Raw genomic sequence first — 21,689 nt, forward strand, 5'->3', positions numbered from 1 at the left:
CCCTCCGCTTTTCAGCCATCGAGTGGGAGATAGAACGGGGCCTGCTGAGCCTGACAGATGGGGACCAGGGGGCCACTGTCTTCTTGAGAGAGATCCAAGACCTTAACAAACACATCCTGGAAGACTGTGCCCTAAAGATGGTGGACCGGCTCGCAGACGGCTGCCTGGACACAGATGCCCAGAACCTTCTCAGCAGCCTCAAGGGGCGCATTGCTGACATGCAGCCCGGAGTCCTCAAGGCCCACCACCTGCCATGGAGCCGTGACCTCGTGAACCCCAAAAATAAGTCTCACGCCCGGTACCTGAAGGAGCTAGGAGAGCAGTTTGTGGCCAGGGCTAACCACCAGGTCCTCGAGCGCCTCCGGGAGCTGGAGGCAGGCAGGCAGGAACTGGCATGGCTCTACCAGGAGATTCGCCACCACCTGGGACTGAGTGCCGAGGCCACCAGGACCTTCTGCGGGCACCAAGAGCTCCTGGCCCAGGTGGGACAGCGACTCCGGCAGAATGACAGCCACCCCCACACGCCCCTGGTGCTTTTCGGACCCCCAGGCATCGGAAAGACGGCTCTGATGTGCAAACTGGCCGAGCAAATGCCAGGGCTGCTGGGCCGCAAGACGGTGACTGTCCTGCGGCTTCTGGGGACATCGCAGATGAGCTGCGATGCCCATAGCCTGCTCCAGGGCATCTGCTTCCAGGTGTGCCTGGCCTATGGGCTGCCCCTGCCTCCTTCGCAGGTCCTAGAGGCCCACAGCAGGGTGGTCCATTTTTTCCACACCCTCCTGCACACTGTCTCCAGCCGAAACTTCGAGTCCCTTGTGATCCTGCTAGACTCCGTGGATGACGTGGACTCCATCCACCGTGCGCGGAGGGTCCCCTGGCTGCCCCCCAAGTGTCCCCCGAGGGTCCACCTCATCCTCTCGGCCTGCTCAGGGCAGCGGGGAGTTTTAGACACAGTGCGGCAGACTCTCATGGACCCAGAGTCCTACTGGGAGGTGAAACCCCTCTCCAGCAGCCAAGGGCAAGAGATGATCCAGCTCCTGCTGGCGGCCTCCGGCAGGACCCTGAGCCCAGGGCAGAGGGATCTGCTCTGGGCCAGCCTCCCGGACTGCGGGCACCCGGGGCAGCTGAGGCTGGCCTTCGAGGAGGCCCGGAAATGGGCCTCCTTCACTGTGCCCACCCCTCTGGCCTCCACAGCTACGGAGGTGATGCACCAGCTGTGTGCGCGTCTGGAGCAGACCCACGGGGGGCCCCTGGTGTCCCGGGTGCTGGGCTACATCGTGTCTTCCCGGTAAGTCTCTGTTTTTATTATTATTATTATTATTTATGATCCTCACCTGAGGATATATTCATTGGTTTTAGAGGAAAGGAAAGGGGAGAGAGGAAAAAACATCTCAATGCTCCAACCAACTGAGCCACTGGGCCAGGGCTGACTCATTTTTTTAAAATTCTGGATTAATTTTAGTTTTTATGCTACCAAACAGAGCTCATGTACAAGAAAAATACAGAACAGGCTACACAAAACCCACCTCTTAAAAACAAATGACTCAATGTGCTAAGTTGCAATCTAACATACGACTCATACATTTTAATGTATGTTACTGAGAAGCATTGGTTGCAATGCATTTTTTGGAAAAGTACTTCCTGCCTTATTCTTTTTTAAATTTTTATTGTTGTTCAATTACAGTTGTCCCCATTGTCCCCCTATTACTCTCCCTGCCCTGCCCATGCCCCACCTCCCGCATTCAGTCCTCCCCACCGTTGTCCCCGTCCATGGGCCCTTTATACATTTCTGCCTTATTTTTTACACATAAAATTATTTTTAGCTTTTTGAAAACCAAAGAGGAAATTCTCAGAAAACATCAAGTGAAAACCTTTCACAGACCTGAGGGAGTCTATTAAGTTTATAATATTAATTTGACCTCTATTATTACTGTAGTTACATTATGTTCAGTATAACCTTGTTCTAGATCATATATTTTTTTCTCTTCCAGCCATTTCCCATCCTCCCCCCCTTTGGCACCCGTCAGCTTGTCCTCTGTGGCTGTGGGTCTGTTTCTGGGCTGTTCTGGGGTTTGGGTTTCACCTGTAAGTCAAACTGTGCAGCCTTTGCCGTTCGCTGGCTTACTTCATTTAGTGCACTCGCTTCCTGATCCATCCAGGTCGTCGCACATGGCAGGGCTCCATTCTTTCTGTGGCTGAGTAATCTTCCGTTGCACGTGTCTGTCTTCTTTATTTACTCATTCACGGATGGACGTTGGGTCGCTTCCATACCTTGCCTATTGATTTAAATAACGGCAGTGAACACAGGGCACATATGTTTTTTTGAATTAGTGTGTTGAATTTCTTTGGGTAAATACCTGGAGGTGGAATTGTTGGGTCCATGTGGCAGCTTTATTTTTTATTTTTTTGAGGAACCTCCATACTGTTTCCCATAGTGGCTGTACCAGTTTGCAATCCCAGCAACAGTGCACGAGGGTTCCCTTTTAACTCTTTTTAAGATTGAGATATAAGGCACGCAGTCATCTCCTGGGGCTGCTGTAACCAACCCCAAACAGAGGGGCTGGTCCAGAACAAGAGAAATCCATTCTCCCACAGTGCTGGCATCCGGAAGGCTGAAATCAAGGTGTCAGCAGGGCCACGCTCAGGTGCGAGAGGACACTGTGGGCTAGGCTTTTCTCCGTGTCCCTTAGCTCGTAAACACAGCCCTCTGATCTCTGCCTCTGTCATCTCCTGGCCTCTTCCTGTGTGCGTCTCTCCGTCTGAATTTCCTTCTTCTTATAAGGACACCACTCTTTGGATTAGGGTCGTCGTAATCCAGGATGACCTCATTTTAACTTCATTACTTCCCCAAAGATTGTTTTCAAATAAGGTCACATGCACGGGTTCCAGGTGGATGTTAAAGGTGGATGTTAATTTGGGGAAACACTATTCAACCCACAACAATTCATGGATCATAAAGTTCACTCTTTTATTTATTTATTGGAGAGAGAGAGAGGAAAGAAGAGAGAAACACTGATATGTTGTTCCACTTACTTATGCATTCATTGGTTGCTGCTTTTACAAGTATGGGCCTGGACTGGGGATCAAACCTGCAACCTTGGCATATCAGGAGGATGCTCTAACCAGCGGAGCTACCCAGCCAGGGCTCACAAAGTTCACTTTTTTAAAGTGTACATTCCAGTGACATTTTTTACATTCCCAGTGTTGACAGCCATGATCCATCTCTAGAACATTTCATCACCTCCAAAGCAGACCCCATCTCCATCCTCCCTTCCTTCCTTTGATGTCTCTATGGAAACAGAAATATTTCTTTATAAAATGTTTACTTTGAAATACTTTCAAATTATAGACTGTTGGAAGAAGTCCCATAGTGCAAAAATAGTGCAAAGAATTCCACTATCAGGTTTTCTCAGCCGAGGGACTGCTGACAGTGGGGCCAGACCATTCTTCGCAATGTGTGGGCGGAAACAGCCTCCCTGGCCCCGCCCACAGGGTACCAGTGGCGCCCATCCCCACCAGGGCAGTCAACACTGTCTCAGGTGCCAAGTGTCCCTGGCAGGTGGAACAGGCTGCAGTTGAGAACTGCTGCCACATTAGCTTTGTCTCTCCCTCTCTCTTTTTACTTACCAATTTTTTTCCTTCATTCCCTCCTTCTATTTTCCTATGTCATTTTTCTTTCTTTCTATTTTCCTACTGATCTATCATTTATTTTTCTCCAAGTAGCTAGCTATTTTTCTTTTATTTATAATCCTTCTTTCTATTTATCTATCATTCTATCTTTCTTTGTTCTTTTTAGATATCTGTCTATCTGATCTCTGTCTCTATATCTGTCTATTTACACACACACACGCACACACACAATTTTCCCTCAACCAGGAGAATTCATGACAGGCGTCACTCCTCTTTATTTTTTTAAGATTTATTTTATTTTTTTATATTAAAGATTTTTAAAGATTTTATTTACTTATTTTATTTTTAGAGAGAGGGGGAGAAACATCAATGTGTGGTTGCCTCACGTGCCATGGGACCTGTCCTGCAACCCAGGCATGTGCCCTGACTGGGAATTGAACCAGCGACCCTTTGGTTTGCAGGCCAGAGCTTAAGCCGCTGAGCCGCACCAGGTTGGGCTCCTCGGTACCTTTAAATATGTCAGATGTTTTCAAAATACAAGGACAATCAGAACCACATATTGTCACAGGATAATTATAAAACTCAGGAAATATATCACCAACACAATAATATTTTTAACACACAGTTTATAGTCAAAACTTGCAAGTGTTTTATAGCTGCCAATTTAGGATCACACATTGCATTTAGTTGTCATCTCTTTGGTCTCCTATAATCTGGAACATTCTGCTCCCTGTCTTTGTACTTTTGAACAGTATGGGATACATTCCTTTAAAAATTTTATTTATTTATTTTTAGAGAGAGGGGAAGGGAGGGAGAAAGGGAGGGAGAAAAACATTGTTGTGTGAAAGATACATCCACCAGGTTGCCTCTTGCACACGCCCATCAGGGGACCTGGCCCACATCCCAGGTATGTGCCTTGACTGGGAATCGAACCTGTGACCTTTCAGGTCACAGGTTGGTTTTCAATCCACAGAGCCACACCAGCCAGGGCCACATTCTCAATTTTTAATGGATGTATTTATCCTTGTCCTGTTTTTGAATAATGACCCTGGCCCAGCGGGTCTGGGGTGGGGCCTGGGTCACAGGGTTTTTCCCACCCACGCTGCTGGCCGGGGGAGCACAGCCCGGGGTTGGGGGGAGAGGAGACTGGAGTTCCAGCCTCCTGGTATGGTCTGACATCTCCTGGAGATCCCCTCCAGGTTACACCTGAGTGAGGCCCGGCACCTATTTTTTCCCACTGTAAGTTTGCAATGTTCCCCTTTGTAATGATTAAACAACACGTGGGGAGAGCTCAGGAAAAAAATCTCCTTAAAACTTCTCTGATACTTCTCTGAAGAAGCAACTGCAAGCCTGTGTCTACATCTAATAATTTCAGGCTTGCAGCATGGGAGTCAGCAACACTGGCAGGAAAATCCAGGTCCAGGGTGTTTATGGAGTTTAAGGAATGAAGGCTGAAATGAGGTCGCTCAGCTCAGAGAAAGTTTTGGGGCTGCAAACCCCGATGAACCTGGATCGGGAGGGTCAGGAGGCCCAGAGATGCCAAGTGTGGACAGTGAGTCAGAAATAATGAGCAGGAGAGAGGAGTGTGTTCATCAGACACCCAGCAGCCGAGCTCCCGCCCCGGGAGGGAGATGGAGACCAATTAGCAACACACCAGGCAATCGAGCTTTACCTTCATAAAAAACAGCCCATAATCAGGAGCTCCGGAGCCCATAATCAGAAGTACTTCACAATGCAATTTCGGCTCTTCTCAGTTTGGGGGCAGTTTTCCTCTTTCTGACTTTTGTCTTTCACCACGGATCAAGCAAGATGGGCGGGGACCAGTGAAGGGGCTTTTTGTTGGTTGGTTGATTGGCTGGCTGGTTGGTTTGCTGGGAACAGGATCCCACTCATACTAACACACAAGAAATAAGGGCTTCATGCCACAGCCACGTGAGAAGCTCAGGAAGCCAGGACCACCCCGTATCCAGCTCCAGGGGAACATACTCCAGATTTTGCCACAGATGCCCCAAATAGGGGACTGGCCTGAGCTCTACAAAGCTAGACTGGGGAATGTTCCAGAATAAAGGGGTTGGGCCATCAGGGCACTCTGATGCTATGTGGAGGAAGCTGGGTTGTCATGGAAACCGGCAAGCCACAAGAATCAGGGCAGTTTCTCACCCCCTCTTCCCTCTGGATCCTCTCTGCGCATCAGCTTTTGTTCTAGACTCTTCCTTTTCCTCCTCAGTTCAGCTGGCCTCAAGCTTCTGTTGGCATCACGCGCTCCCATTTTAGGGGCCTGAGGCTACCGTCCTGGCTCCTTCTTGAGTCGCCATTGAGAAATCCGAGGAGACAGAAATCAATTGGCCTTTTTGGCCCCATGCTTGGTCCAATTAGTAACACAGGGGCTTCACAGCGTGTAGGACCCCCACACACACACCAGGTGGGGAGGGCAGTGGAAGGATGGTGGCTGTGGGGAGGTGTTTCACCTCCAGTCCCATGAAAACACATTGTGTTTACAGACGGAGTGGCTGTGATGGCTGATGGTCCGCCTCTCGGAGCAGATCGGAGCTCTGCTGGGCCAGGGGTTCTCACCCGGGGAGATTCTACCCAGCCCCACCCCCGGGAACACTTGGTGGTGTCTGGAGACATTTTGGTTGTCATAATGGGGCGGGGTGGGGGGGGAGCTACTGACATCTAATGGGTGGAGACCAGGGATGCTGCTCAGTGCACAGGACACCCCACAGAGAATGATGGGGCCCCAAATGTCAGTAGTACCGAGTGTGAGGAAGTCTGCCTTAGCCTGAGACCCTGTCTGCGCTCTCTCTCTCTCTCTTTCTCTCTCTCTCTGATGTTGAGACCCATTGTCATCCATCAGAAAATTCTACGTGAGCGGGTATTCTGTATATGTGTGAAGAATGTGGCAAGTGTCTTGATCAAAATGAGGACTTTGCTCAACATCAGAGAATTAAAAAAAAATCCACAGGAGGCGTTCCTGCCCAGTGAGGCAAAAACAGAAGCCGCCTCCCTCTCTCCCCGCTCTGAAACGAGCTCTGATGTTCCGCATCCCAGGAGGGCCCATGCTGCAGGCACATCCACAGCCTTTCCCGGCTCAGGCTCGCAGGTGTTAGGAAGTCCGTTCAGTTCAGCACCAGAACTCCAGTTGGTCACAGTTTCAAGCCACTCCCTTTCTCTCACCCAGCCCCTTCTCGGGCCAGGAAATATGGGGTCGGCTGGGGTGGGCACAGTTGGTTTCTGTATTATTTCCCTGTTACTCCCTCCCTCCCTCGCTGTGCTCCCCGGGGGAGGGGTGATTTGAGGTTCTGTAGCTGTGTGGGTGCAGAAGGACTGATCAGGAAAGGTCTTGCGTGATGGGTATAGGCGGAACCGGGCGCTGGTGCCCACTGGGCCTGGGCATCGTCCAAATGCTGATCCTCAGGGCAAACCCTTTGGTGACATGCAGGACACTGTGCAGCTGGCCACGTCCCCCCCTTGGCGTCTCTGTCCTCCACATGCAGGAGACACAGGTGTGTTTCCCATCCTTCCTGCTACAGACACGGGCTCTCAGAGGCTGAGCTGAAGGACGTCCTGTCCGTGGACGACGAGGTCCTGCAGGCTGCGTACCAGGCCTGGACCCCGCCCAGCAGGGAGCTGCTGCGTTTCCCACCCCTGCTGTGGGTCAGGCTTCGCCGTGATCTGGGGAACTGCTTGGCCAGGCGACCCATGGATGGCTTCACACTCCTGGCCATCGCCCACAGGTAGGTCCGATGCGGAGGTGACACTGGCTGGGTGCCCAAGAGCCAGAACTCACGGACGGGGCTCCTCCTTGACCCAAATGCCCTTCTGTCCCCATTTCCCGGGAATCAGGCCCATTTGGCACAACGTTCAAGGGTTTCTGTGCACGACCGACTGGAACACAAGTAGCTTGTTTTTTAAATTGAGGAGAAATTCACGCAACAAAAAATTCACATTTTAAAGTGAACAGTTCGGTGGCATTTGGTACATTCACGGTGTGGTGCAACCCTGGTCTCTATCTAGTTCCAGAACATTTTGATGTCCCCAAAGGGAAACCCCACCCCCACGAGCAGTGACTCCCCATCCCTGGCCACCCTGGCCACCGCCGACCCGCTTCCTGTCTGAGGATCTCCCGCTCTGCACCCGTTACAGAGATGGGTCACACAATGAGGGGCCTTTTGTCTCTGGCCTCTCTCCCTCAGCATGGTGTTTCTGAGATTCATCCGTGCGGTAGCGAGCGTGTGGCAAACCTTCATTCCTTTTTCTGACTGTATGGATGCATCACTATTTACTTATCCATTCATCAGGCGTTTGGGCCGTTCCCACCTTTTGGGCAAGTGAATAGTGCTTCTATGAACTTGCGTGTACAAGTTTTCAATTCTTTTGGTGTATACTCGGAGTATACACACTGGGTATAATTCCAAGAGTGGAATTTCTGGGTCATGCAGTAACTTATTTTATGGTTTTTTAAAAGATTTTATTTATTTATTTTTTACAGAGGGGAAAGGAGGGAGAAAAAGAGGGAGAGAAACATCAATGTGTGGTTGCCTTTCATGTGCCCTGCAGTGGGGGGCCTGGCCCCCAACCCAGGCATGTGCCCTGACTGGGAATCGAACCGACCGACCCCTTTGATTTGCAGGCTGGCACTCAACCACTGAGCTACACCAGCCAGGGCTTATTTTATATTTAACATGAGAATCCCCAAAGTTCCTTTTAAAGTACATTTATTTGAGAAAAAAAAAAAGATGGGCTGATGTAGAGATAAATCCAGCAGACTTTGCAAGCATCTGGATGGTGGTTTAGGATGGACCTGCCTTTGGGAACTGCCTCCTGGAAAGCTAGTGGCCAACTCTGAGCTCGTCCAGTCCCCCAAACCCACTAGCCCACGTCCCTCTCTGCAGACAGCTGGTGGAGGTGATCCGAGAGCGCTACTTGTTGGGGTCGGAGAAAGCCAAGAGGCACGGAATGTTGGCTGACTTCTTCCTGGGGACCTGGAGCCAGGGCACCAAGAAACTCATCACCCTGCCACTGGTGGGGAAGCCCCTGAACCTGGACCGAAAGGTGAGGTGTCTACACCCCGTTCCCCACCTGCAACTTCTACCCTGCTATGTGGGCAAGACCAAGTCACTATTCACAAATTCCCTTCTAGTCTTTCTTCTTTTGTGCCCAGGAGCTCTAAGACTTGGCATCCTGAGCTGGTGTGCTGTGCCTTCATTTTTTTGCCTCTCAAACACCTTACAGCCCAACTCAAAAGCCTCTTCCTTCAGGAAGCCTTCCAGGTTTTCCTCTTCCTGATTACTTTGTGTTCCCTTCACTCTGAGACAGAACTTACAAGTTTTTAAAAACTTTTAGTTTTGAGATGATTTTAAACTTACAGAAGAGTTGCAAGTCAAGTAGAGAGAGTTCCCGTGGACACTTCTGTCAGTTTCCCCTGACGTTAATGAACATCTTCCACAACTGTAGCACATTGGTTACCACCAGCAACTATACTTGTAAGTCTTTTGTTGTCATTAGATTTTTCTTTTATTTTGTCTCCGTGGATGCACAGGGGAGGCCAGAGGCAGGGCCAGGCTGAGGTTTCTTGGTGCTGATGACTCACACGTCTCCTCCCAGTACAGTGCCCAGGACCCCTGCGGGCTCAGTCTCTTCCCTTCACTCTGGGGCGTGGTCTGTACTCCTTCCCAGACTCAGGACCTCCTGCTTCAGTCCGTCCTCCCAGGGAATGCTTTTGACAATGCAATCTGGTCATGCCTCTCCTGTAGCGCCTCCATGTTTCCCGAGTGCCTTTGTGTTCTGCCCACCCCCACCTCAGCCTGATATTCGTGATCCTCTGCCGACGAACTCCCGAGTCTCATCCCCACCATGATTGCCTACTCTGTCTTATCATTCAGCCCTCCCCAAAACTCTCATCCTGTGCCCTCCCACCTCTGGACCTTTGCACATGCCGTTCCCTCACCCAAGAACCCCACTGTTTCTGACCTATTTTATCAAACTCTTACGTATCCTCTGAGGCCCCGCTTCCAATGCCCCTTGGATTTCCTGAGCCCCACGCCCCTCCCTCTGCCCCAGCCTGACTTGTGGTGGAAATAGGGCATCTCTGTCTGGAATTGTGTGCCCGTTCCCTCCAGCATCACATGGTGCCCAGCCTGGCTCCCGTTTGTGGAGTGAAGGAATGAGCTGGCTCCTGTGGTAGCAGCCTGGCTGCCATGCCCTCCCCCTCTGCAGGTGGCCCCCCAGCCCCTGTGGTTCTCAGACACTGTTGCAAACCTGCGGAAGCTGAAGGAGCTGCCCCATCACCTGCTCCACTCAGGCCGCATCGAGGAGCTGAAGCAGGAGGTGCTGGGTAAGGCCCCCTACCCCGCTTTGGAGGAGATGGAGCAGGTCTTGCCCCTCCCCCATGCTCCCCCTTTCCAGAGCCTGGGAAGAGTGAAGGGCAAAAGTCAATATCCTTGGCTCCTCTTAGGGCACTGGGTCTCACCTGGTGTGGCTCTCTCTGCACCTCCTTCCCAGGGGACACTTGGCAATGCCTGGGGATATTTTGGTTGTCAAGACTGGGGGAGGGGGTGCTACTGGCATTGAGTGCTGGTTGATAGCGGAGGGTGAGAATCAGCCTTAGAATGGGAGAGACCCTGTTGATCTATATGTCATCAATTGTCTCTATCTCTGTTTATCTATATTTATCTATCAATCACCTCTGCCTATCATATCTGTCTCTCTATCCTGTCTCTATCTGCATCTTTCTATCATCTTTATATCTATTTATCCATCATTGTCTATCCATCCATCTTCTGTCTGTTTATTACCGTCTCTGTCTCTAGCTACCATCTAGGTTTGTCTGTTCAGCCGTCACTTCTCTTTCTTGCCATCTGTGTCTACCATGTTTCTGTCTACCCATCCACCGCCTGTCTATACATCCTTCTTTCTGTCTATCCACCTATTTGCCTATTATCTCTCTCTCTCTCTCTCTCTCTCTCTCTCTCTCATTCATCTCTGTGATTCTCAACCAGGGGTGACACTGCCCACGGGCAGTGTCTGTGTTTTTGATTATCATGACTTTGGGGGCAGCTACTGGCATCCGGCGGGTGGAGACCAGGGATCCTGCCCAACGCAGTGCAGTGCGCAGGACCGCCCGCCACAGAGGGTCACCCGGCCTTGTGTCAGCAGTGCCAGGAGTGAGACCCCCTGGGAGAAAGGGAGAGGTGGGAGCCCACCTCCCGGGATGAACTGGAGGGAGGAACGTGCTCCCCACAGCCCCCCTTCTCCCTGCAGGCAGCATGGACTGGATTTCCTGCCGGGGTGTCTCCGGGGGCATCGAGAGCCTGTTGGATGACTTCGACCTGTACGCCCCTCATGTGGGCTGTCCAGAGGTGGGCCTGGTCCGAGAAGCTCTCCAGCTGTGCCGCCCAGCCGTGGAGTTCCGAGGCATGGGTGAGGGGGGCCGGCCTGGCGGGGGGTCCGCTCTGTACTGGCCACTAGAAGCTCACTCTCCCCAGTGTGCCACCAGCTAGACTGTTACTAACACACACCTTTCCCGCCTACACCTCTGGGGCTCCTCCCCCCCAGCCTCCAGAACTGTAAGTTGTACCTGGGAGAGCTTTGGCGTAACAACCACCAAAGCAGTGCCTGTCCCCTGCCCCTGGCCCAACGCCTGTTTCTAGACAGGACCGGATGGCTGATATTTCAAGTAAAATCAAGGAAACGATGCCAATACTTAACATATCAAGAGAGCAAAAACATTCCCACAGATTTCCTATTGATGAAATTCAAAATACAACTATAATATTGAGCATGACCTTTGGTAACTCAGGTCTATTCTTGTTCTGGGGAATAAGGTTTTGCTTAATTGCGGGTCAAAGTCGGAGTTTCCTGTCATTCACGGGTTGCAAACACTGGTCTGTAAAAGTCGTTCTTGGCCCTCAGGGCAAGTCGTCGGGCTGCCCTAGAGGCTGAAGAACCTCTGCGTGTTCAGTTGGTGCTCTGTCCAGGGTGGTATTTTGTTTGTTTTTTATTTTCTATGTTTTATTTTAAAGATTTTATTCAGGCGTGTGCCCTGACTGGGAATCAAACCAGTGACCCTTTGGTTCGCAGTCCGGTGCTCAGTCCACTGAGCCACACCAGCCAGGGCTGTTTGTTTTTGTATTTTAAAATTGTGGTAAAATACATGTAACCTCAAATTTACTATTGTAGTTCTCGTTAAGCACGCAGTTCAGTGGCATTAAGTCGTTCACGTTGTTCTGTAACCATGACCACCGTCCATCTCAGAACTTTGCCTCTTGCCGCACTGAACTGTCCCCATTGGACGCCAGCTCCCCGCTCCCCTCTCACAGAGCACCATACACCAATTTGCGACACGAGGCTGCAGCTGGGCAACGTTCCTTACGTTCCGGCTCCTAGAACACGGGCCGATATTTCTGACCTCTGTTGTCTCCGGCTGCAGGATGACTCGGCACGGTGCCATTTTTCTTTCTTCCTTTCCCCCTTCCTTCCCCACTTCTGTCCGTCCTTCTTTCCTTCCTTCCTTCCTTCCTTCCTTCCTCATTTAGAGAAAGGGGACAGGGAGGGAAAAAGAGAAATATTGATAGATTGTCTCTCACACACCACTAACTGGGGACCACAGCTGGGCACATGCCCTGACGGGGGATCGGTGACTCGGGGAACGGAACTGATGACCTTTCACTTTGCGGGACGACACCCAGCCAACTGAGCCACACCAGCCAGGGTAGTGTGGTGCCATTTCTGACCCTGTTTTTATTTGCAAGATTGATATTTTGTTCATCATGGGTTTGAGGTACATTATTTTTGATTTTTAAAATATTGCATGAAAATAGTATTTATCTTGATAGTTGAATTTATAGGCGCCACCTTAAATTTTGCACCCATGACAAGGGAGGCACTTGCCCCTGGTCCTGTCTCTGCCGCATTTGACCCACCAACAAACCAAGGCTCAGGACATCACCACCATTGTCCTGGGCCCCACAGTTAGGGTGTGCCAACAACAGGAGCAAAATAAACTGTCCACCTTCAGTGTCCCTGGTCTTTACTCAGCACTGGAATCAAGCTCTTTAGGTCAGAGTCCTGCCTCTGACCGGCTGTGTGACCTTGTGCAAATTGCTTAACCTCTCTGTGCCCCAATTTTCCCCTTTATAAATTTGAGGTGATAATGATGATACCTCTGTGTGGTTGGCAGAAAACTGCCAACCACGGGCAAATGTACATTCACTTCCTAATCTCTAAAACCCGTGACAATCACCTTATCTGACAAGAGATGTGATTAAGTTAAGGGTCTTGAGATGGAGAGTTCCTGCCAGGTTACGTAGGTGGGCCCTCAGTGAAATCGCAAGTATCCTTATAAGAAGGAAGCAAAGAGAGAGTTGAAACAGAAAAGGAGAAAACATGGACACACACAGATAGGAGGTTTGTGTGAAGATAGAGGCAGAGATTGGGGTGACGTGGCCACAAGCCAAGGCCTCCTGGAGCCCCCAGAAGCTGGAAGAGATGAGGAGGATCCCCTCCTAGAGCCTTAAGAGGGAGCATGGCCCTGCCGACACCTTGGTTTTGGACTTCTCCCCCGAGCTGGGAGAGAATAAAGTTCTGTTGTTTTAAGCTACCCAGTTTGTGGTCATTTGTTACAGCAGCCACAGGAAACTAACACACTCTGTAACTGTGAAGTGCTGGGGAAATGATAGGTGTTTCTCTAGCAGATACTTGTTGGGTGTCTCTAAGGTTCCAGCTAGGCAGTAAGAATACATAAGACACACATTATTCCTCCAGGCCCAGGGCGGTGGGGATGGCTGGGCCTTCAAATAAACACACAAAGAAATGTCAGATGGCAGCTGCGATAAGATCTGAGCTTCAGGACTGCGGGGGCCGGAGGGCTGGACTGCAGAATGCTTTTCTCAGAAGTGACCTTCGAGCTAAGATGAGGATGAAATGATTGGTATGAGAAACAGGAGGGGGAGGAGGGGAGGGAACATTCCAGGCAGAGGCCCGAAGGCTGGAGACTACCTAGTGCACTCAAATCAGGGCAAATGTATGCAGATAACAAAGGCAGGAGAGGATGATGGGCAAGGGGGGTGTTCATCCCAGGAAAGCAGAGCCCCTCCCTTAACCAGAGTCCCTTCGTTGCAGAGAGGAGCATCCTGTGTACAGAAATCCTGGCCAGACTCCATTTCTTCGCCACCTCGCATCCAGCACTGGTGGGACAGCTTTGCCAGCAGGCCCAGAACTGGTTCCGGGTGTGCCCACACCCTGTGCTGGTGCCTCTTGGAGGATTCCTCCAGCCCCCAGGAGGTCCCCTCCAGGTGACCCTCACAGGCTGTCACAAAGGTGGGTCTCCCAGGGTAGCAAAAGTCCTGCCAGGCCCCCCCTTTCCCCGGGGGCAGCGGAGGGCAGATATTTCAGCCTGCTCTCCGGGGCTCCTCTCTGCCAGGCGGGAGGTCCCACGGGTGCCATCAGGGCTGCCCCTGCTGTCTCCTGCTGGCTCACTCTCTCTGTCCCACCAGGGACTGTAGGTGACTAGTGTGAAGACTGCTAATGAGCCCAGAGTGAGGAGATGCCAGCCGCCTCAGGGGTCTGGTCTCTAGGCACTTAGTGCCCGTCTTACAGAGAGTTTCTGCGATTCATAGGCTGGTGCTGGTACGTCTGGAAGCTAAGGACTGGTGTCTGACTGGCCCCGGGGATGCTGGTGGAACCCGTGGATTCCCCAGCACTCCGGAATATTAGACAAGAGGGTTTCATTCTCTCTGTTCATCTGTCATCCATTTATCCATCCTTCCTTCCTTCCATTGTCCTTCTGTCCATCCCCTCTTCCTCTCTTCATCCATCTATCCTTCCTTCCTTCCTTCCTTCCTTCCATCCACTCATCACCATTCATGTTTTATCAGCTTTCCTTCCATCCCTGTATCCATGCCACTTATCTTTCCATTTCCTTCACCTGGCCATGCTCCATCCACTCACTTACCCCTCCACCGTTCCATACACTCAGCCAGTTATCAGCTCACCCACCCATCTATCAGTTGATTTGTCCATCTCCTCATGTAATACCTAACCATTCACTCACCCACTCATCTAACCAACTGCCTGCCCACTTACCTACCAATCCGCCTCCACCGTCTATCCCTTTTCCTGCTCACCCACAACCTCTTGCATTAATTAGAAGACCACTCAATACAATTAGCTTGTGGTTCAAGTGTCAGTTATTGCAACTCAGGACGTTTCTATGCTGCATTGCCCTGAACGAAAAGCTACACTCCCAAGGCGTAGTGCTTCCAAAACAGAAATTCTAAGAGACACTAAATACAATCAATGGAAGAATTGATTTAGGGTCAGCCACTAAAATGCTGTATTGAGAAGGAGTCTGATGCTGAATCTGGTTTAACGGAAAACTGTATTTGTTAAGATACAGGTTTGCATGCTGTGACAAAGGCCGAAACAGCAGTGGCTTCAATAAAATAAAATAGTTCATCTCTCTCTCACGTAACAGTGTAGTGTCCCAGTCTGGGTAGCAGAGTCGCCCCTGGGTAAAGAACACTGAGCTAGAGAGACACTTGTGACCAAGCTGTGGTTTCGCTCCCAAGAGCAACATAAACATGATGGCCGGGATCTTAGCCTGGTGTCTGACAGCTCCGGGTTCGCATCCTGGCTCTGCGACCTCCTGGGTGTGTGGCTCTGGACAGGGACTGAACCCGACCCTGACTCAGTTTCTCTGTCTGTGGAGTGGCGGTCCGTGAGAGGACCTCGTGGCTGAGCACTCATGTACGAGGACTGATGTTCTCCCTGTTGTCTCCTGTGGGCTGCAGGCATCACTGCTATGGCGTGGAGCCTGGAAGAGAAGCTGCTGGTGGTCGGCAGCCAGGACGGCATTGTGACCGTGTGGGACATGGAAGAACAGCAGGTGATCCACATCCTAACTGGACACACAAGTGAGGCTCGGGCAGGGGTTTCTACCACCTTCTTCCTAGTGTCCCACATCAACCAGTCAGTCCCCAGAACCCCTTCACTACCAATTCACCTCCCTGCACCAAAACCCTGGCTTTGATCCTGCATCAGTTAGCTATAGCCGTATAACAAAACACCTCAAAACATAGTAGCTTCAAACAATAGCCGTTCATTTAGCTCACCTTCTGTGGATTGGCTGTTCAGGCCGGACTGAGCTGGGCAGCTCTTCTGGTCTCAGCCGGGCTTGCTCAATCATCTGAGATCCCTTAGTGAGGCATCTGGGGGCTGACTGGTTCTGGATGTTCTCAGCTGAGACAACTCAGCTGTGCTCCATGGGCTCTCGTCCTCCAGCAGGCTAGCTGGGGCAGCAGCAGGGCCTCTAGAGGGCAAGCAGAAGTGCACAAGACTCTTAAGGTCCAGAACTGTCCTTGGAACTGGCACCCTGTCACATTCTGGTGGCCAGGGGAAGTCACAAGAACAGTCAAAAATTAGTGATCAGAGAAACAGACTCTATCTCTTGATGGGATAGGTAGAGCCACACTGAGAAGGTACATATGGACCAGGGAGGGTAAAGCCTTGTGGTCATCTAGGCAACTGTCTAGCGCAGTGAAGTTTTCCTTTCTACAGCGCCCCATCACCACTGTGGTTCACTCATTTGATCAATTATTGAGTGCCTACTGTGTACCAGGCCCTGTTCTAGAGGTCAAAGAGAGACAGACCAGGGATGAGATTAGGGTGAGAGGAGTAAGACACACGCCTTGGGTGTACAATTTAAAGGGGTGCCCCCATAGTTAATAAAACCTTAGTCATCGAGACAAATACTATTTCAATACAATGTCTTTTAAAAATGGAAATTAATGCTAAAAGAACCACAATGAATAAATATCAACCTGTCCTGAATAAAGACAGGATCGGCAATAGTGCATGCCAAGCCGTATTGGAACCAGAGGCAAAGGGGCACTCAGCGATTCAGTGCCTCCTTAAAGTTTGCACTGTCTGGCCAGGTTAGGGGGGCACTCTCCTCACGCCAGCCCTGGCCTGAGTCAGGCTCACGTATTTGGGAGGGTGAGCCAGTACAAACTGGGACAAGTGTCATGAGGAAAACAGCATGTCGTGAGCTACAATAACCCAAGTGACCAACTTAGGGGCTTGGGGAAGGCATCTCTCTAAGCAGCGACATTTCAGCCAAGAGGCAGAGGGTGTGAAGGAAGAGGTGTGCAGAGGACACAGGGCAGAGCGTCTAGGCATGAGAAACAGCCGGTGCAAAGTCACCGAGAGGTAGAGGAGCCTGGCGCGTGTTTCCAGAACAGCAAGGAAGCCATGAGGCTGGAGCCCAGGATATCACACCAAATAAAAGGAGCCAGACACAAAAGGCCACGTAGTGTATGATTCCATCTCCATGAAATGTCCTGAGTGGGCAACTCCCCTGAGACAGAAAGCAGGTTCAGGGTGCCAGCGGGAGAGGAAGGAATAGGGAGCGACTGCTCCTGAGGACGGGGTCTCCCTTAGGGGTGGTGGAAATGTTCTGGAACCAGATGGAGGCAACAGTCGCACAACACTGTGAGTGCACACCACTGACTTAGACACTGTGAAATGACACGGAGAGAAGGCGGAGGAGTGACGGCTTTGGGGGGCTATAAAACTATTCTAAACGTAGCGTGTGGTGGTGGTTGAACGACCGTGAGCATTCAGGGAATTCTACCGTTGGCCGAACGGGTGGATTTTGTTTGTAAATATGTCTCAGTGAAGATGTCAGAAATATGCCTACGCAATCCAAGCAGTACACTGTTGGCGTTCCTGAGATTGTATTTTCTCAGCGTGTTTCCACACACATTACTTTTTGTTTCTGTTGAATCTTTTAAAAACAACTTTATTGAGGCCTAATTTATATTCCATACACTTCAACTGTTTTCAATGTACAATTCGGTGATTTTTAGTAAATTTGCTGAGTCGAGCAACCGTCACCACAGTCCTAGAACTTTTCGTCACCCCCAGGAGCTCCCCGTGTCCCGTCTCAGTCCGCCCCTGCTCCCGCACGCCAGCTCCCTGGCCACCACCGGTTGCTTTCTGAATCTGTGGGTTTGCTTTCTGGACATTTTGTGTACATGGAATTGTGCGCTCTGTGATCGCTTGCACCCAGCTTCGTTCACTCAGCGCGATGTGTCTGAGGTTCGTGGGCGCTGCTGCATTGCCGCGTCCTATCCGCGGCGTGGGCTGAGCGGCGCTTGTTATCCATTCTCAGCTGAACGACCTTTACACCACTTCCAGTTCGGGCTGTTGAGTAATGCCGCTGTGATCCACCACGTCTTCCTATTTATCACGTGTAAATGAAGCAAAAATATTTCATTCCCTCAACAGATCACCTTCCAGAATTTATTAAAAATATACATTTAGAGTATTTCTAGTTATCTGCTATTCTGGGTAATGGTAGGGTGAATCTCTCATTACTCTTATCAATATTTTTAGCATTCTGTTGGATACTTTCAGGAAGTGGGATCCTTGAGTTGAAGGGTAGGAGCATTCCTCTGAGTTTTGACAAGTTGTCGTCTCTCTGGTTTCCAGACAGGTCACATGCAGCACATGACTCCCCTCAGCCTCACGGCTCCAGGGTCCGAGTTTCGTTTCACTCTCTTCTTCCCCGAGGGATGGGAGTGGGCGGGTACTGACTGCCAGGGCGTCTGGGAAATAAGTTTCCAATCATTTCATTATCACCAGGATGGCTCTCTTTCTATATGTCTACTCAATCTCTGTGTTGGCAAATATGAATATTCAAGGCCTGTGCCCATTTACCAATAGTGACCTTTATTTCTTTTTTAAAGCCATCAAACTCTTATTATTTGTAATTGGAAAACTTCAGTCATCAGTTTATTGAAAAACTCAGACACGTATACGAAAAGTGAGTTTCTGATCACAGGGCAGCGTGCTGCGGGTGGTTCGTGTTGGCTTGTGGCAGCCGATCGGGGCGTTTTCAGGGATGTTTAAGGCAGTTGACATAATAAACCATTATTGAACAGTACATTCTATTTGTAATTAAATCAGTTCTATTGATACAAGGTAATGAATACGCAGAACTTGTCCCTTTCTAATTGTTTCACCACCCTCCAGCATTACCGATGCTCTTGGCCGCTGTACCAGCGCGGAAGGAGTGGTGTGCCCCTGGGCATTGCTTCCCCCTGCACAGTCAGTGGTGGCTTGGAATCACCCACAGTGGGAGTACTGGCACCGTGAAAAACGGCCAGCACCGCACATCAGGGCTTTCTACCACCTCCTTGCAGAGCTAGTCACTAAACAGTTCCCAGCATATGGCTGTTCCAACCCCTTCCTCCACGGGTGTTTGATTTCATACAGTCATATCCTGCTCAAGGACAGGAATGGGTCTGAGAAAGGACTGTTAGCAGTTTCGTCCTGTGGGAGCATCATAGTCCCACCCGAGCACAGTGGATGTGTTTACAGCGGCAGCGTCACGACCGGGGAGGGACGTGTTGCATGACAGTGGCAACAATGTCACTAGGCCATAGGGACTTTTCAGCTCCAATCTGATCTCATGGGACCACATCGTGTATACAATTATTAACCAAAATGTCATTACGTGGCATGTAACTGTATGTACATACAGTTATATATACACGAGTATATATAGTATGTAGATATGTAGTATATATATATGCCTTATACACATGTGGTTATATAATCTTATAAGCTTTTACCTTTTTTTCAGTTGACATCATATATTTTACCTCTTTGCATATCATGTATGTACTCTAATTCATGTTAGCAGTAATATGTGTTCTCTATGGAGATATATTGTAAAATATTACTATTTATAACAATCTTGCTTGCAAATACCCAAATTACAAGAAATAAAAATCACACACTATGTTGCTGGCATTTGAATTATAAAGGAATAAAACTCTCTCCCTTTATTCTCTCCCCCTTGGCATTTCTCCCCGAAGTGACCAGAGTTCACAGTTCGTTGTATGCCCATGGCACGCTTTCTCTAGGCTGCTGCCGACATAGCTCTCTATGGGCTGGTGTACTTGGATTTTTTGTCAAAAACCAGACCATGCTATTTTATGTACTGTGCCGCAACTAGCTTTTATCACAATTCATTGTAACAGTGTTCTGTAGTGGTTGAGAGCTTGGGCTCGGGGCTCAAATCCTGGCTCCATTGCTTACTAACCATGTGGCTTTGGATAAGTTACTAAGTTCTGCAGAGCCTCAGCTTCCACATCGGTCTAAGGGATAATCATCATAGCTCACAGAGTTGTTATGAGGATTAAAAGAATTTAATGTATGTAAACCCCTTACAACTATGCTTGGCACATAGAAGACATTCAGTAAGTATTGGCTGTTATAATAAAGATTATCGTGGTCACGACATTGTATATATACACCCATCTTATTAGTATTATTATTTTAACCCTCACCTGAGGATATATTTATTGATTTGGGAGAGAGAGAAAGAGAGAGAGAGAGAGAGAGACATTGATGTGAGAGAGAAACCTTGATTGGTTGCTTCCCGTACAAGCCCTGACCAGGAATCAAACTGGCAACCTAGGTATTGGATGTGCCCTGACTGGGGTTGAACCTCGACCTTTCGGTTTACGGGATGACACTCCAACCAACTAAGCCACCCGGCCAGGGTCCATCTTATTATTTTTAATGCCTGCATAATATTCTTCATATACAAATAGTATGCAATTAAAGTGCTTCTGGAACTTCACACAGTTATGCTATTATTTCTGTAAGATATATTTCTAGAAGTAGGATTTCTGAGTCAAATTGTATGCACGCTTTTTCTTTATTCCTCTTTTTCTTAGCCATTTGCTTTGAAATGTTGAGTACTGTAGACCCACGTGAAGTTGCTAGCTAAAGTAGTACAGAGAGCTCCTGTGTACCCTTTATTCACCTGACTGGCAACATGTTACGTGATTACAGTATATTATCAAAACCAAGAGGTTGCACATTGTAACTGTGTTAATACATGGTACCAAGTCCCCTCTACAAATTTACATCAACTTAAATGTCTATCAGCAAGGTAGGACCATAACTGATTTCTTTTATCTTTGCCAGCCCTTCAGCAATCAACCTATAAAATTTTTGCCAGTGTGATGGGTAATAATGATATTGGAATTTCATCTTGCATTTTTGTGGTGACTATGAGGTTGAGCATCATTTTCTAAAGCTTATTGTCTATTGTACTATTTCTGTCAATTTCCTGTGTATATTCCTTGCCCACCTTGTGAACAGGTTATTTGCAGTTTCCTTGCTTATTTATAAGAACTTTTTGTTTATTAAGGAGGGTCTCCATGCATCTGTTATATACTGCAGATATTTTCTCCCAGTCTGCCATATGCCTTTCAGTTACATTTTACCCTCCTGAAGTTTTACATTTTTATATAATCCAATTGCTTATTTTTTCTCTTCATGACTTTGAAATTTCATGTTTTGCTTAGATAATATCTCTCCCAAATTATAGAATCTTCTTCTATAATTTTACCTTGCTTTTCTCACACCCCCTGGATGATGCTGAACTTTTATTCATTTCAATGATCTCTGTTTATTACAGGTTCACCATCTGGGCAGTTGATTTACTCCCAACCAGTTATTACATGCTTTGCCACGTATTTCCTCCCCCGCCCCTTTTTGTGTAAACCAGTGAACTTCCAAGCCGACAGGCATTTTGGTAGATGGAAGGTCAAAGTGTGCCCAGCTAATATACTCTCCCACACCCTGGCCCGCTGCAGGAGAGATCAGGTGCGTAGAAGTGTTTGCCAAAGGGACGCGGGCCATCTCGGCCTCCAAGGACCGCACGCTGCGCTTGTGGGACTTGCTCTCTGGCCGGGAGAAATTCACCATTTGGGATGGAGGCTCAAAAGAGCCCACTGAATCTCAGGTCCGGAGCCTCCATGTGGACGAAGCGAAGAAGATTGTGTACGCCGCATCTAGCTCAAAGGTAACAAAGGTGGCTAATAAAAATTTAGTTACATGTGGCTTGTACTGTATTTTTATTGGGTAGTGCAGGCTTAAATATTAGAGAAATGTTGATTTCAAAACTGATTATAGAAATCACCTTTGTTATCCACAAAAGTTTGGAAACAACAGTAAAGAAACAATGACTCTCAAAG

General features: G+C 49.2%; 1 protein-coding gene across 15 annotated transcripts in view; it reads left to right on the plus strand.

The window, feature by feature from the left end:
• NWD1 (NACHT and WD repeat domain containing 1) overlaps nucleotides 1-21,689 on the plus strand; it is a 62,461-nt gene that overhangs the window by 17,293 nt on the left and 23,479 nt on the right. For 14 of the 15 annotated variants that reach the window (XR_008425120.1, XR_006655503.2, XR_006655502.2 and 11 more), the window contains 8 exons: nucleotides 16-1,288; nucleotides 7,164-7,367; nucleotides 8,526-8,685; nucleotides 9,850-9,967; nucleotides 10,894-11,052; nucleotides 13,753-13,950; nucleotides 15,423-15,545; nucleotides 21,309-21,517. Coding sequence is in view for 11 of the 15 variants with exons in the window: in XM_045195782.2 (XP_045051717.2) it covers nucleotides 16-1,288; nucleotides 7,164-7,367; nucleotides 8,526-8,685; nucleotides 9,850-9,967; nucleotides 10,894-11,052; nucleotides 13,753-13,950; nucleotides 15,423-15,545; nucleotides 21,309-21,517 (2,444 nt within the window). In the remaining 4 variants the exon portion in view is untranslated. The remainder of the gene's footprint in view (nucleotides 1-15; nucleotides 1,289-7,163; nucleotides 7,368-8,525; nucleotides 8,686-9,849; nucleotides 9,968-10,893; nucleotides 11,053-13,752; nucleotides 13,951-15,422; nucleotides 15,546-21,308; nucleotides 21,518-21,689) is intronic. The other variant, XM_045195783.3, reaches the window with a different exon arrangement.

This window comes from Desmodus rotundus, chromosome 9, assembly GCF_022682495.2.
Source record: "Desmodus rotundus isolate HL8 chromosome 9, HLdesRot8A.1, whole genome shotgun sequence".
In the NCBI taxonomy this organism is placed as follows: Eukaryota; Metazoa; Chordata; class Mammalia; order Chiroptera; family Phyllostomidae; genus Desmodus; species Desmodus rotundus.